This window comes from Penicillium maclennaniae (genome assembly GCF_028827695.1).
Source record: "Penicillium maclennaniae strain IBT 15551 chromosome Unknown utg000001l:1.0-3280838.0:1.0-3283122.0, whole genome shotgun sequence".
NCBI lineage: Eukaryota > Fungi > Ascomycota > Eurotiomycetes > Eurotiales > Aspergillaceae > Penicillium > Penicillium maclennaniae.
The window spans coordinates 2067693-2083117 of record NW_026623213.1 but is presented as its reverse complement, the minus strand read 5'-3'; the positions used below and the strand labels follow the sequence as shown (position 1 = coordinate 2083117).

Below are 15425 nucleotides of genomic sequence, written 5' to 3'. Positions count from 1 at the left end.
CAGTAGAAACAGTAAAGAGAGACTCAAGTGGATCTAGGTTCCCGAAAGAATCCCAAATGATAAAGACAGATAAAGAGAAGATAAAGAAAAGTGTTGATCGCCCTTACTTTCTCCACACAAGCAACCGTACAATGACGTGGTTGTGCTGACTCAGCGGTCGCGCTCGTCGCGTCCTTTTTTCTATCGCTTATCGTTCCTCTTGGACAGCTCGGTGTTGCGACCACTGCCTCAAAGTACTCTCCATCCGAAAGATGATTATGCGAACTCACGTCTGGCGAGGATCTTCATAATGGCATCCGAGCTGATACAGCCTTGGATCGTGCAGGTTGTGGAGGTGTGCTTGTCTTTCTACCTGGGCGAGTCTCCCCGGAGCACCATTGAGATTGAGGATGACGGGACCAGCCTGCATTTCAATGTCGTAGACTTCACCGATGCAGCCATCGTGGCAGAGGTATTTGGACACCCAGGCACAATCCAAATCTGAAAATTGCTAAAAAAAAAAATCGGTATCCAATAGTGGGGTCTGGGGTCGCGCTCCGACACCGCGGTTTTGATGGATTTGAAAAACCAGATCGATGCGACCATATCTCCAATTTCACTAGCTACGCTGCAAGTCGATTTAGAGAGACTGAAGCCGATGGATGGACCGAAAAAGCACCGCATCAAGCTTCTTGATTTTCGAATCGTCTTCCAATACTCGACCGCCGATATACGACTTCACATTAATCGATTCTGCATCGACTGGGCCAATGGACCTCTCAAGTATTTACCCGCCAGGAAGTTGAAGAAAGAAAAAAGCCTGAGGTCCATCCTAGAAAGAGTGCTCCAGAAAGCTACAAACTCTCGGAAAACTCTCAACCCGAATGGACCCGTGTGTCCTGTGCCCAGACCTTGTGAATCGGTCACCAATGACCGATACCAGCCAGACGAGCGGCAGAACAGCCCTGAGAATGCTATGGTCTCCCAGCAATTGTTCTCCCAGGTCCCCACGGATGAACATTGTACTGCGAATCTCCCTTCCAAGCCAGGGCGTTCCCTCTTGCGTGCGCCGGCCGAGCTTCTTCAGCGTCTCATGCCTTCGTCTCGCTCATTTCTTGGAATTACATCGCAAGATCCTTTGCCACGTCAAGGGGCCGAATCTTCCGCCCATAAGGGCCCAAGTCAGCCGATAAGTGGTAACGATCAAGTTGCACACAATTACCAGCAGCTTGGCTCATTGGCTCCCGGGCGAAATGACAGCCGTCAAGGAGGCGTGTTTGCGTCTCAGATCGAGAATGGAAGTGAGGGCAACATATCCTCCGAATCTTCCGAACCTTTGAATCTCTCCTTTCAGCGGGGTTCAACAGGCCCGGCTTCTGAAAGCGAAGATGACGATGCAAAATCCGTTTCGTCTCAAATTCCTCCGGGCAGCTTGAACGAGGCAACAGCCAATGAGATCACTCCGATTGAAGCAGATTCCCTTGCCACACAGCATCCTGCTACTCAGCCATTGCTTGCAATGGAAAGACCATCACCTCGGAAAAGACAACGTGAGAGCGTGGGGACACAGTCCCAGCTGGCTTTTCATGAGAACGCACGTCAAGAATCACAAAGGGATTCACCGTGGAATAAGAGACAACGAATCGACACCTCCCATGCATCATTAAAACAACTCTCCCGGTTTGGAGAGTCAGCAGAGGAAAATTTGGACACGTTACAGGCTGAAGCACAGAGCATTAAGACAGATAAAATCAATATAGACCCTGCACTGATTCGTTCTTTTCGGTCAAACCAGGTGAATCCATGGGAGGGATTTGGTGGAACGATACCATCAAATGAGGTCTTTATTCCAAGAGATCAGGCAAACCTGCTCGAGGAAAAGCTTTGGATCCCACCTATGCCAAATGAGCAAATGCCTCAAGGGCATGTGCCCCCTTCGCTCTTAAGACAATGGAACAACATTGCAGTGCGCAGACATCGACAGGCAGAAGAAGCCAACTCTATACCAGAACAGCCTCTTGCTCTAACTCAAGATACCGTTATGTCTTCTGAACATGATGACTCCGGATCCGAGGGAACCCCACTCGATTGGACGCCAACCCCGGAGAAAAGTCGGTTTGAGAATCGCCTTCCAGATAGCAGTCCCGTGAGACAAGCAAATATTTCCGGCATGAAGCCTGTTCTAAGTCTAGGGTGTGATACTGTTGATCAAACTAATGGACATGATAATCTGGGCGTTCCGACTGGCTTTGACAAAGGATTCAATCCTCAAACAAAACATGCAGAGGCATCTCAAAGCGCGTTTGGGGCATCTATGGTGGAAGACTTTCGGTCCCTTGAAGGAAACGATGCTGGAGCTGACAAGATGGCCTCGGCCAAAATATCCCAATATGAACTTGGAAAAGGCCATACTGATCTGGATCAATCAGATCGTTCCCTGTGCCTCGAAGGTGAAGCACCAAACCAAGCACCAGAGTTGTCTGAGAAGTTACCCACACGGCACAACTGCCTTGAATGTGCTATCCAACTGAAGGAGGATATTTCGGGCGACGAAAGTGACGAGTCAATGATGGACACGTCTGTGCCTTTGGGACTTGGCGAAAGCTGGCCAGATCCGACCCAAAGCACTCAGGCTGAGCAAGATGTGGTAAGCTCGGGGGCTTCGCTTTCAGGAGCGAAAAGGAACAATGTGCAAGTTGCAGAGACTCCTGCGAATAATAACAGTCGACTGCACGGCAACGAGTCGAGCAAGCCGGAAACTGAATTTCGACCTCACCATACCCAAACGCCTTCCTCTCAAGCCCACAAAACTTCATCGCCTTCGCGAGTTCTCAGTACGTATCCCCATCATGGAAGCTATGAGAAAAGCCAGACGTCAAATGACGGACTGGGTTCATCTTCTCATCCTGCCAGCAATGGATCACCTCGGGTTGATGTCGAAGGGACACAGACCCAAAACAGCAGCACGAATGTGCCATTCCAGGGTGCAACTCAGTCCCAAGAGATCGTGCTTGATTCCTCTGATCTAGCTAATCGGCAACAAGATTTCTCCTTGTCAGGCCAACAAGCAGTTCCCGAGCCATTGACTTTGATATTCGCGAGCTCCAACGAGCCAACTTCGACCCAGCTCAATCAGCAAAGTCAAAGATCTGTGGAAGGGTATCTCTCACAAGATGTGCCCATAATTTCTTCGCAAGAGTCTACGACAGGTCATTCCCGCGTTCCTGTAGCTGAGCAAGACTACTCTCCAGCAAAAACCCAACGAAGCTTACCACCTGACAATGAGCTCGTAGACGAAAGCTTGACGGACGTGCAAACCACCCAAAGCGCTGCTCTTGTGGCCCGACGTCTAGCACACATCGGCAACCCGGACAAGGTTGCACAGGCTAGGGAAGTATACAAGAGATTTTGTGACGACTACCCATCCTATACCGGGGACTTTGATCACTTCATCGAGTTGTGTTCCAGGCTGCAGGCAGTTCGAGTGGAAGGGAAGCTCCAGCAGTCGTTGTTGTGGGATGACTTTATCATCATGCATCTCCAGCAATATTCCTCACACATTGAGCAGCGTGCATCCCAGGACTCAATGACGCTGAGTTACGAAGAATACTTCCTTCTGAACTTCACGCACCCGACCCACAGAAAACGCAGTCTGGCAGCCCACGGTGTCGAACTTGCGGCGTCGCAATTCATTCCAACTAAAATGATACCCCCAGTTGCCAACAGCCAAGTGCAGCCAGACTCGCCTGCTGCTCAAGTGGAAGTCCAAATATCTTCATTGGCGATTCCTCCGGCGGAAAATCCCCCCCAATTTGCCTGTCGAAATAATCAAGGAAGTCGCGCCGAGTAAGCTTCCTGATACGGTCGGTCCTTACTTCGTCCCCTCTTCACCAGCCGATTCAATTTCAATCAAGTTGGAAGGGCCTAGCGAAGACTGTACTGAATCAAGAGATGGCCCAATTTACTCTATGGAATCCGATGAACCAAAAGATGTCAAATGCATTCTCTCCGGCCTGGAGTCGGCTGTTGAAGAACCCCCAGCCACTCTTCACGACGTGCGAAATGATCCAGATGACGACCGCACGGGTGAAATTGACGAGTCCGATCTAGAAGACACCTGTCACGAAACTGCCAGCGTCGAACTCGGTGACGAAAGCTTCATGTCAAACACACCGGCTCCGTCTTCACGAGCTCTTCCCATCCCAGTTGCGTCCCCTGAAGTAGAAGACTGGAACGAGAACTGGTTCGTCTCGCTGAGACATATGCGTCCCAAAGGCCCCGTGTGGTCGGACGACCGCAACACGCCTTTCAAGCGTTATGCTGAGGCAGATCAGAACGTATTGGCTGACCGTCTTCGGCGTGGGGGAGCAAAGATTCTCCTTGATGAGAAAGGCGTGATTCGCCGTGCAATTCACCGTGATTGAGAGGACTTTGTTGGGGCCTATTTCATAATCAAGGGTGTGTCTCGGTCCTGCTCATTTACGATCCTCGGGTAAATAATGGACAAGAAACACCACAGCCTCTTTGCGAGCACTCGAGCAAGGAAGCTAGTGCGAGAGCATTATGTGTTTATTCGAGCCCGTGTTTCCGCATCTGCTACTGGTATACAATTCTCTCTTGCCTCATGAGTCTACAGACGATAAATCTGAAACTCTCCTTTATAAAATTCACCCTGTTCACTGCCCGTGGCTGATATTCATGTTCCTCGATTCGCCCTCACTGTACGACCACAAAGACTTTCTATCATATATGAGACCCTCACGAGATAAATTTTACGCATACCGACTGTAATCGGGATCATGGTAATGATTAGAGAACCGCGATAAGAAGGCGCTGTTGATTCAAATAATTGTCCGACAATGACACCCGCATGTTTAGACTATCCACCATGGCCAAGAATCACAGCCCTTGTTCCCTGGAGACTCTCTAAAGGCAGTTTCCGATAGTTTTTGCCCTGGATGAACGTACATTACATGGCGACTTACGAGGATGGAGGTGAGCCTCTGCTGTCAAGTTGCTCGTGGCGACCAACTCGACGTTTGCCTTGTCTATTTCCAGGAGCTTCGTGAAAATAAGACTGGTTTGACGACAGTCCATCTGCGTGAATGAGCCTGCAAATGCAATGAATCCCGAAGACAGAATGAGCATGATATCGAAATCAAATGATAGACTGACCCGACGATCGAAGGCCCCTTTCCTCAGTAAATGGACACACGTAATGGGAGCCCAAGTCGAGAAATTTCCTGCTGGCTTTGCAATCTCAACTACTATAAGTTCTATTTCGAGACTTTTCTCAGGTCAAAGTGCCTAGCTGGTCAGCAGAGTCCCAGTACAAATTCGAGCAATATTAAGATCAACATCTGACATCCAGGGCCCTCGGCAGTTTTGCGTAGCATACGGGGATTGAACCAGGCCGTCCAGTGCACGAGGCCAAGCACACTGATGACCGGATGAACGAAGGTCAAAACGGTCTAGTACAGGCACAGATGGAATCCATCTTGTACTTATCAACCATTATCAAAGTTCAAAGCTATTGAACGTTGGGAATAAACAACGTCCTATTCAATTTATAGGCAACTCGATGAATATTCAGTTGCTGTCTACCCTTAAAAATTAAAAGACGTTCAGATATGGAATGTGCTCGGATATTCAGTTGCTATCTACGATTGAAAAAGGAGGGATGGTCAGATATAGACTGTTCATTTCTTAGTCAAGTCGATTTGCACATAGTCATTTCCTCAAAGAGGACGGATACGGAAAGTTGCGATTCTCGGCAATGATCACGGTGGTATCCAAGCATCAGAGTCATCAAATCAAAGTCGTGAAGCTCATGCAGAAGAAAAAAAAAAAACAAGAAGACAAGCCCCATAAAAGAGTAGAACGCCATGGTATCCCCATTCTAAGAACGCTTCAAGAGATGGTATACAAAGAAAGAGTTTTCAAAGTCGTCTCTTAGACGTGACGGAAAGGCTCGTAGGCATTGGCACGACCATTGTTGGTGTTGGCCATGGGGTACTCGTTGGCTGGGGGAGGCGGGTACGAGGTGTGGTTGGGGTGCTGGTTACCGTAGGGAACGGCACCGGCACCGAGAGGCTCATAGGTATAGGGAACCTTCTCGGCCGTGATGCCGTTGTTGCGGCGGTCACGGTTGCGGTGGTTGTAGGGCGAGCGACCGGAGCAGCAGCACACGCTGAAGAGCCAGAAGAGGGTACCGGCCAGTGAGAAGGCAACGGCGAGCCAGGTGGCAGCGTACATGTTCTTGCCCATGGTGAATTTGATGCCGTAGGCGTCAAGCAGGTTGCTGGCAGTCGATTTCATGATTGAGAAGAGGACGGTGGCGGTCACGGAAGCGGCGGTGGTGAACAGGAAGGCAAGGACGGCGAACAGGGTGGTTACACAGCTGCCCCAGCGGCTGCAGATGGCGAAGATACCAACCAGGATCTCAACGATGGTGGTGGCGAAGGCGAGGACGTAGGCGATGAACATCCACTTGGAGACGGCTTTGTAGATATTCATGACCTTTGTGTAATCATCGGGCAGCTCATCCTTCACAGCGTCGTTGTCGAGACCCCAGACCTCAAGCGGGTTGAAATAGTACTCGCTCTTGGGGCTGGAGCAGCTGGTGGTGTTGGAGGTGCTGTTGGTGATATCTCCATCGCAGTATCCCCAGAGACCGATGTCGTAGAAGTCCTTCAGCGTGCTGTCATCCTGGAGCTTGCTCAAGACGTCCGACACGTCGCTCGAGGTGACACTGGTGATTCCATGTTCTTGCAGGATGCTCTCAATTTCCGTAGTGGTTTTGGACCCGGCACCGGTAATGTTTTGGAGGTCGACCTATATACGGAGAACAGTTTGTTAGTGGCGCATTCTCGGCAAAACAAAAAGTGAGAGTTGCGCAAAACCTACCCGCATGAAATACAGATTACTCAATGTGCTGGAGCTGGCATTGGTGCAGCCCAATCCGACCATAATAATGCAGATCAAAGATGCGATCGTAAGCAGGTAGGGCGTGAAGATACACGCGATACGGCCGGCTGTCCCCATGACGGTGGGTTGTGTGAGTGATTGTGGTGAGGAAGGCGGGGAGGGGAAGGTCAGATATGGTGATTGATGAATCCAGGAAAGTGAGAAGTCTGGGACGGGGGAAGTCGACTGTTTTATCATAAGATGATCGGCACTTTACACGGGACCAAATCCATGTACAGCCTCGTAACCTCGCAACTACGACGACTCTCCAGCCTCCCTGCGAAGAGGCGCAGGGCCAGGACACGCGCACCCAGCCAATGACAGGGCCTGATCAGACCCACACGGTCTACGCCACGTTTGTTCTATTTGGGGCTGCGCTAGTCTTCTTTGGGATAGAGTTCTGCTGCCCTGACAAGACCCGTGTTATGACCCGTGTTACAGTATCGTGTTAGGGATGACGGTTGACGGATCGCCGTATCAAAGGGCCCGATCAACTAATCCACCTGTCCACCCCCGTCCATGCCTCGTCATCCTAACACTCCAGCCTGGTGGGCCGATGAGAAAATTTTTTCGATTTTTTTTTTTTCACAAGGGACTTTTCCACAGCCTGAGCTCATGTGGAATGCCGCATCTGACCCGGATCAGGCTTCTTCGTTCTCTGCTTGGCACAGATGCCGTGGCCCGGCTCCACCGCCACGCTTGATACCTTCCTATCCCTTGTGGTTCTAGTTTCTATATTTATTTCTTGTACTGTAGTCTTGCTCTGGGGAACCGACAGCAAGCCAATGAACCTCTACCATGCTGAAATTGAAATTGCGACTCCCAGGCTACCTCATTTTTACTGTAGCGGCGAGGATCTTGTGTGTCCACCAGCCCCCCCCACAGTCCCACTGACGCGAGTAGCCACTTGCGTTTAGAATCTGTACAGGTACGTTGCTATACCAATTATGACACTCTTGGGGAAATCGCTGCGACCGTTCATATTTCACGGAACCTATTTCACTATAACGTAGACATATCAATATATATGTCTGCCTTCACCGCCTTCCCCTCTTAAGCGCACAATTCATAATTCACGGCCCACATCTAATTAAAATAAGGCTTCAAAATAGACAGCATCCCCGTGTACGCTACACCGCTGGGTGGCTCCATGCTGTAGATGTAATTACCCCACCACGGCCCGGCTGCCCACCACGAAGCCCCGGTCCAGACATTCGAGTTCTGCGCCATGTAGCTCAACATGCCCGAGATCGCAGCTTGACAATCACTATTGACACCACCCGCAAATTCACCCAAAAAGCCCTTCTTGCCATTGGCAATGAGCCACTGAGTAGCGGATGTGATGCGTTCCACGCCGATCGTGGATGACACGCATGTCGCACTAGTGCCAGATCCGTCCGAGTCAAGATATTGGTGCATCTCGTAGACGATCTTGTCTTGCGGGTCGGTAAGCTCTTTCATATTGTCGTTGACGGTAGTCCAGGTCCAGGCGCCCGACCATGAGTTGCCTTCGACAAAGATGTATTGTGACGTGGCGCCTGCGGCCCGGATGCCATTGATGGCGGCTTGGTTGAGGTTCAAGACGAGAGTTTGGTCCATATTGTTGTACTCATTGTCTGGAAAACGACCGAGTTAGCATGACTACTTTAAGCATTCGCAGAGTACTTACTCGTGTCGAAGATAACAAGGTTGTTCGACTTGAACTGGCTAGCGAGGTTTTGCCAGAAAGTTTGAAAGTTGGATGTGCTCGTGATGATTGCTCCATCGCTAAAAACTTGTTAATCGTCTCTGACTCGCTGGACATTAATAAGGGATTCTTACTATCGGCCATAGTTGTGTGGGTCGATGATAGCATGAGCACCTGCATTGGTGATATAGTCCACAACCTACTTAAATTAGTCTTCGGTCAGTGGAAGTCACTAGCTAGAGTTGCTTACAGTAGTAAAGTTCTTCAAATAAGCCGCATCGAATGATCCCGTAATGCCATTAGGAGCCATTCTTTCCATCATGAACTGAACTCGGAAGATGTTCATGCCATCGTTGATCAATGTCTGGATGGTACTTGTATCTGGAAAGATAAAGTCCTTTCCCTAATGTCTTGATTAATAAATTGACGCTGTATGGAGGTCGAGGGTAATTGCGACTTACCCAAACTCCGGGGTAACTAGTCCCAAATTCAGCACCTGATTCATTGGATCCGAACCCTTCAGAAGATCAGTTTCGGGGCCCTTGTCATCTTCACGTGGCTGCTAGTCACATACATTGGAATGCAGAGTTTCGCTTTGCATCCTTGACTGGTGACGCCGCTGTGGATCCGATCACAGCGGCAATGAGGACGAGGTGATTCAATCTCATTTCAGAAAGTAAAGGATAACCAGTTGGGATTCACTCAGGGGAACTTTGATATAAATGATTGGATGATCCTCCACTGAAAGCTGCGTACTTGTGATACAACTTTTGTCCACCGGGACCTGTCCACCATTTTATACCTTGAAACCCCATCTTCAATGACAACTGCACGTACCCGTGGCACTATACTCATTGGCGCGGCATTTAGGCAATAGGATAAAAAGGCGAAATGAAACGTGCCATGAGGGCGTGTCAAAAAGACACGGAGCTGAAAATGATTCGGAATATCGCCCGCTCCAACCGTGAGGCATTATAGGTACACAACAATAATTCGAGGCACAGACTCCAAGTCGTGTCCAGGTGACTGCGGGGTAGGCGTTTGCTTGATTTTCTTCACGAATCCTGCCGAATCTTGTTCAGGTTTCAGGCACAGGTGGCTTGAAACTGCAACCTGAATATCTTCATGAAAACCCCGTGACGCTTCTGGAATAGATCGACGAGATGTCTTTGGCGCGACACTACAAATGTTGAATGTACATAGAAACATTTCACTCTGCAAGAAGATTGATTTCGTACATAAGAATTGCTAGAATAGACGAGGTCGCGCAGAGCCGAGTTGGTCTTGAATATGGAATTCGTGACTAGAGTTAGTCTTGGCACGAATATACGAAAAACGACTCTGAAACAATGACAATCTCCACTCCAAACATCTAGGTACTGAGTCTAAGATCAAAACAGCAACTGGCTAATGCAACGCTTGAAGTAGCTTTATTTTCCGAATGCATTCAAAAGGGGCTCAGTCTCGCTGTTACTTGGCATCACAAATAGGCTCTGTTAAAGGGCATCATCTTACCAAGCCCCGAACCGCTTAAGATACGGCTTCATATTCGCAGCCTGTAGCCTATGGTATTTGCTTCCAGGGTGGTAATTATTCCACCAGATACAGCTTGTCCCATCGTCATGAATGCAAGTGGAGTTTGGGTACCCATACTCCTTAGGATTATCCAGAACGTGGGTCATAAAGGACCAAGCGTCGTAGAGGACAGTTTCGACCTGAGAATAAGAGATCAGTCACTCCCCTTTCAGATGTTGAAACAGAAGATCCTTACATCACCGTGCTTCCGTTTGAACTGTTTCACCATCGTATAGAGTCCGTCATTGTAGGCAGTCACCCACTCTGCATGTGCCTCGGATGCCTGTGCACCCGCTGCCAGAATGAATGGGCTCCGGCTAGTGGGCGGCGCATTCAGGAACAAGAACTTGCGTCCACCATCGGCATAAATCTGCTCAAGAAGAGATTCGTACTGGGTCATAAGCTTGGGAACGAGGACGCTGGCGTCATAGGTGGCATAGGCCCAGCCGATGCTAGAGGTCAATTGTCAGACAGATTTATGGGAAATCATTCAGCGATGACCGTACTCGTTGATTCCAATCCAGAACCCGAACACTGCGTTATCAGCCTTCCACGGCACAGCATGGGGCTTTCTGCCATAGATCGAATGGAATGACGCAACCTGCGTGGTCATATCCTCCACTGTAGCATTTATAATGCGATTGTCAATAGTGGCGCCGCCCACGGCAAGATTGTAGCTCAGAACGAGCGAACGATTATCTTCGGTCGTCAGGTCTCCCACCCAATTGACACCACCACCGGTGGTCCCGGTCCCTTAATTGCCATGAGTATGTAGATCTGCCGTGAGTGTGTCGCGAACTGACCTAAGGTAGGGTTCCCCATTGGGTTCGAAGGAGATGGCTGTGTGCCGGAGACATTGAAAGAAGTCATGGTGTACGAATCTCCGCTAACATTTTTAATGGTCAGTATTCAAATCTATGAGACAGTATCACACCAGTTGACGAGATCTCCATACAAGGTGAAGAAATAAGTGGCGGAAGACTGATGTGCCAAGGGTACGGCAGCAACAGTAGCCATACCGGCGAGGTACAGAAGTTGCTGCTTCATGCTGAACACGTTCTATGAATTTTGAGTGTTCAATGTTCTCATATCTCGGGATACTCAAAGGATGAAGGATGTTTGTTGTGCTCTTTGGAGAGTTATTATTCTAGCCCTTTATTCAGACGTGAAGTCAAACTACCTTGCGACAGACGAGACTTGGTTTCTCCTCGCTTCGGGACCCCTGTTGTCTAAATGAAATGAAGCACCAGCTCTTCTTTTTTGTGTCTTCAATTTAGCCGTTGGTCATGCAGGAAAGATCCACCGACGCGGGGTCGACCCTTGATTCTTTTGGTGATCTATCTCTTTCTAGTAATACGTTTCCGCAACGAGCTACAGCTGACTATGTAGGGAGATGCTTGCCCACTCATATGCACATTCCTTATGCGGGGAAAGGCGCATTATCCCTTTTGAACACGGCGCTAAGTACGGAGGGACCGAAATCCTGGTTTCGGGTAGGTGTGTATACATCGCGGAGAAACTGATTATTACTGTCTAGCAATGTCGAACGATCCATGTATATCTTTATTAATTTGTGCTGTGAAATCCTCACACCGTAGTCTGGGGTGCCCCCTGTGTTCTACTTAACAATCAGGTGGGACGTCGTCATCTTGCAGTTCAAGTCCCTACAGCCTGATCTGAAACATTTCCATACCGACACCGCCGATCAGCAACTTTCCTTGATTTTCGGAAGTCTTGATGAGTGCCAAGGATGATAAGTCTGCGACGGCGCTGTATCGATCTAGTAAGAAATTAACCCGAATTGCCTGCGCATCATGTTGTGTAGGATCCACAGTGATGGACCAGATCTTGACTCGGTGGTCATTGCTTGAGGAAGCGAAAATAACTGTTGTGAGTTCAGTATCGGATCCAGGAGCGCAGCTTGTTTGCCGACGGAGAATTTTGAGGGTGGTTGTTGCAGCTGTATGAGCATCTGGTATCGAAACTGTTGCGACCTGCACGCCTCCATCGGTATCTGTCTTCAACAGAGACACGGAGATGGAGTTGTCATCGCCTCCAGCTACAATCACGGCGGCATTTTCTGATATTGACGCCAGCTCGATTGCTTTGATGCTGTTGGAATGAACTTGGTATCGACTTTCACAAGAAATCTCTTCAGGTGAGATGACAGAGCTTCCGAGAGATGGTTTCGCGGACACAGTAGATGAAGAAATAATGTAGAATGGTTCAAGGATTGTGGTCAAGTCCCAAAGAGTGAAAAATCCATCTGTAGCGGCGGTGATGAGGCTCACTGAGGAATCTTTCACCCAGAATTGACCTTGTGTCAAACAGTTGGTCATGTACGTTCCTCTGGCCAGGAGTGTAAACTTCGCATCGGATGGAGAGAAGTGGAATATCTAGTCTTGTTAACTTTCCTGATCAATCAGCTTCTTGGAAGCTGCTTACCTTGAATAGGGAGTTGGAAAGAGTCAGGCACAAGAGAAAGCCCTCTCCAGATCCAGTATCTTCAACCTCCACCACATCGAAACTGGTTACTCGAAGCTCCGAATCCGGGTCAGCTTTCGGGCTAGCAGCCAAAAGGATTGTCGCAAGACCGAACGATGGGACGAAATTGAGTTTCCAAACGAAGAATTCCTCAAAACCAGAGCTCGTGAACAGATACTGACCGTCTTTTGAGAGACTGACTTGCTGGAGACCAGTTCTGTGTGTATCCAATGTGCGCAGACATTCGAAGGATCCCCACGGGCTTGCACTGTCCGGAGTTGATGATGCGAAGATGCGCACTGTAGTATCTTCCGATCCAGTGACGAAGAGCGACCGCTTGCCTTGGATTGAATCAACGCTGTCCATCGACTTAATCTCCCGGCCATGATTTCCAGCTCGGAGGCACCGATTAAGATCCATACGAATGCGGCGCGTGTACATATTGTGGCCATCTTTCCAGAGAAGGACAGCCTCTTGATCGCGAGTCTCCGGGTTGAAGGCCCAACCTCTCCGAGCGCCACCCGAGGGAATGGAGATGATGTCCTTCTGCTTGGACTCGTTATGAAGGACAAATGATTGTGATCGGAATCCGTAGATCATCAGATCACCACTTGCTTCATCAAAGTACGCACCTCCGATATTGCCGGCGAGGCCAGAGTATGATCTATGCACTGCCTCGAAAGAGATGACGCCGTCATCACTCAGGTAAAGCTTGAGCAGACAGAAGTAGCCATCGCGTCCGCACGTTAAAACATATTCAGGGTTGCTTGCACTGAATTCTCCAATCGAGGGAACTACCTGGATGTGGTTTGTGGCATCACGGCCATGAACACGTCGATCCTCTATCAGAGGCTGGGAGTTCATTCCAAGATCCGAGACTCGATAAACAGCCAATCCACCAAGCTTAGACCCGATCATCAGATACTGGCCGTTACATATCAAGGATGCAGCAGAAACCGCGAATGGCGCTTGTGGTAAATTAAAAGTGATAACTTCAGTTTTCGGGCACTCGTCATCCAATCCTGTGGCTGACACCAGCGTTGCAGTATTGTCCGTTGGGTAATAAGCAAGGAACGACAGAGCCTCCAGCTGTGAACTTTCAAGTGCAATGAGTCCGATGGGTCTTCCGCCGATATTGACAAGATGGGAAAGTGATTTTGAGTCATGGCGGTACAATTGGAAGGAGCCCTGGCCACTCCCAATCAATGCGAGTCGCTTATGCGAAAATCCTGCAATCAAAAAGAATGTACGAGGGTCTTTTGCGGTACACAAGGTTTCCCAAGAGATATTCGCATTCTCCCCGGCACCGATATGCCCAAGTTGAAGCTCTGCGCTCGCTGAGCAAGCAACGAAGCAGTCTGGTGAAACAAAGCCAAACGCTTTTGTTCCAATCTTAGAAGGACGGCCTTTTGTAGACTCATCAAGATCACTCAATGGTACATCATCTGGCGCACAGGTCTCTTTGACTACGAAGCTGTTCAAGGCACCATCAGCACCACCTGAGTAAACCACTGTCTCTTCGCCTCGGCTGCAAAGATCCAAAGACCATAGATTTTTTCCGGAATGAAGGAGACTTGAGAACGTCTCGCGTAGATCGAAAGTCAATGCGCCAGCAGAATCCGACTTCCAGGTCAGATCCCAAACGGCACAAGTAGCATCCTCGCTTCGAGACACCAAGCCCACCTTGTTGGGCTGGTCTTCTCTGAGAGGCCGGAAGTTCACGCTCCAAATCCGAGACATGTGTCCAAAAGCTTTCGAAACACATGATTCAGCTGTCAGGCCCGCATCGCCTTGTGTAGCTCCAAACCCAGTGCCTCGAAGCTCGAAGCCATCTGTAGAGTATGCGGAAGGGTCCTGAGATGATTTGTTTTCGCAGTCCGAGATGTCCCATATCCTGATGGTTCGGTCATCACTGCAACTTGCTAGGAGTCGACCAGACTTCCCGCCATTCAATGAGCTTAGTTTTGGCGAGATTCGTACGCCGAAGATTGACCCGTCGTGACCAGTGAAGTAGTGGTGAATCGACCCAACTGCATTCAATTTCGATGGTTCACTTGCCTCGATGAAGCACGACCAAACAATGATTTCTCCGAAAACCGTGCCTGCGGCGATCAAGATGTGAGAGGCAGAGAGCGCAATGAGATCCACTGCGTATAAGATGCACTTGACGCTCGTTGCCAGTTGATAAATGCTGATTCTCAAACGATATGCAGATGACGCAGTCGGTGAGAGCTTCAAGCTCAACAACGCATTGTTTGCCGTGACCAGGTATGCTGTATCTGGCTGGTCGAGAACAGCAGTACATCCGCTCATAATCCAGTCTGGAGCTTGAAATTCGGCGCTGGATGCGCACAATGTGACGGCATTGTCGGAACCCAACGTAAGATCAACAACACGCAAGGATTTTCCACCCCATACTATAATTTGAATTATGTCTTTCGCATCTTCATGTTTGTGTTCATGAAGAATAATGAATCCATGGACATTATTCCGTTTGAAAACTTGGACCTGCGCTGCCACATTCCCGGTACGGTCCTCGACTACTCGAAACAATGGACCTTGGCCCTGCAATATGAAGTGATGATCATTCCAATCATACGTTTTCAATGCTGATATGGGGAGACAAGCATCCACAAGCTGCAATTGTGAGTCAACGGGATGTTTCAATCAACGAGGATTCCCATGAAGACACAAACCTCAAGTGACGGTGACATGACCCCTAGTTCTCCCATGC

The 15425-nt window shown here is 49.2% G+C and overlaps 6 protein-coding genes across 6 annotated transcripts; 2 read left to right on the top strand and 4 right to left on the bottom strand.

Annotated features, from left to right (window-relative positions):
- Positions 1–553: 553 nt before the first annotated feature.
- N7477_000804 (uncharacterized protein) lies at positions 554–3829 on the top strand (the record flags this gene model as incomplete). Its single annotated transcript, XM_056962467.1, has 1 exon — positions 554–3829. One exon carries the CDS (start codon positions 554–556, stop codon positions 3827–3829), a length of 3276 nt encoding a protein of 1091 aa, XP_056827470.1.
- Positions 3830–3947: 118 nt separating this feature from the next.
- On the top strand, positions 3948–4403 carry N7477_000803 (uncharacterized protein; the record flags this gene model as incomplete). Its single annotated transcript, XM_056962466.1, has 1 exon — positions 3948–4403. One exon carries the CDS (start codon positions 3948–3950, stop codon positions 4401–4403), a length of 456 nt encoding a protein of 151 aa, XP_056827469.1.
- A 1528-nt stretch (positions 4404–5931) lies between these two features.
- On the bottom strand, positions 5932–7023 carry N7477_000802 (SUR7/PalI family protein; the record flags this gene model as incomplete). The annotated part of the gene is made up of 2 exons (XM_056962465.1): positions 5932–6813; positions 6886–7023. 2 exons carry the CDS (start codon positions 7021–7023, stop codon positions 5932–5934), a joined length of 1020 nt encoding a protein of 339 aa, XP_056827468.1.
- A 1008-nt stretch (positions 7024–8031) lies between these two features.
- Positions 8032–9300, bottom strand: N7477_000801 (glycoside hydrolase family 5 protein; the record flags this gene model as incomplete). Its single annotated transcript, XM_056962464.1, has 6 exons — positions 8032–8561; positions 8615–8712; positions 8767–8831; positions 8883–9035; positions 9094–9149; positions 9207–9300. 6 exons carry the CDS (start codon positions 9298–9300, stop codon positions 8032–8034), a joined length of 996 nt encoding a protein of 331 aa, XP_056827467.1.
- A 762-nt stretch (positions 9301–10062) lies between these two features.
- Positions 10063–11254, bottom strand: N7477_000800 (SGNH/GDSL hydrolase family protein; the record flags this gene model as incomplete). Its single annotated transcript, XM_056962463.1, has 6 exons — positions 10063–10099; positions 10148–10347; positions 10404–10659; positions 10714–10960; positions 11011–11093; positions 11142–11254. 6 exons carry the CDS (start codon positions 11252–11254, stop codon positions 10063–10065), a joined length of 936 nt encoding a protein of 311 aa, XP_056827466.1.
- Positions 11255–11871: 617 nt separating this feature from the next.
- On the bottom strand, positions 11872–15405 carry N7477_000799 (tRNA (34-2'-O)-methyltransferase regulator RTT10; the record flags this gene model as incomplete). The annotated part of the gene is made up of 3 exons (XM_056962462.1): positions 11872–12603; positions 12653–15328; positions 15388–15405. The coding sequence occupies 3 exons, from the start codon at positions 15403–15405 to the stop codon at positions 11872–11874; spliced, it is 3426 nt and encodes a 1141-aa protein (XP_056827465.1).
- Between the last annotated feature and the right edge of the window lie 20 nt (positions 15406–15425).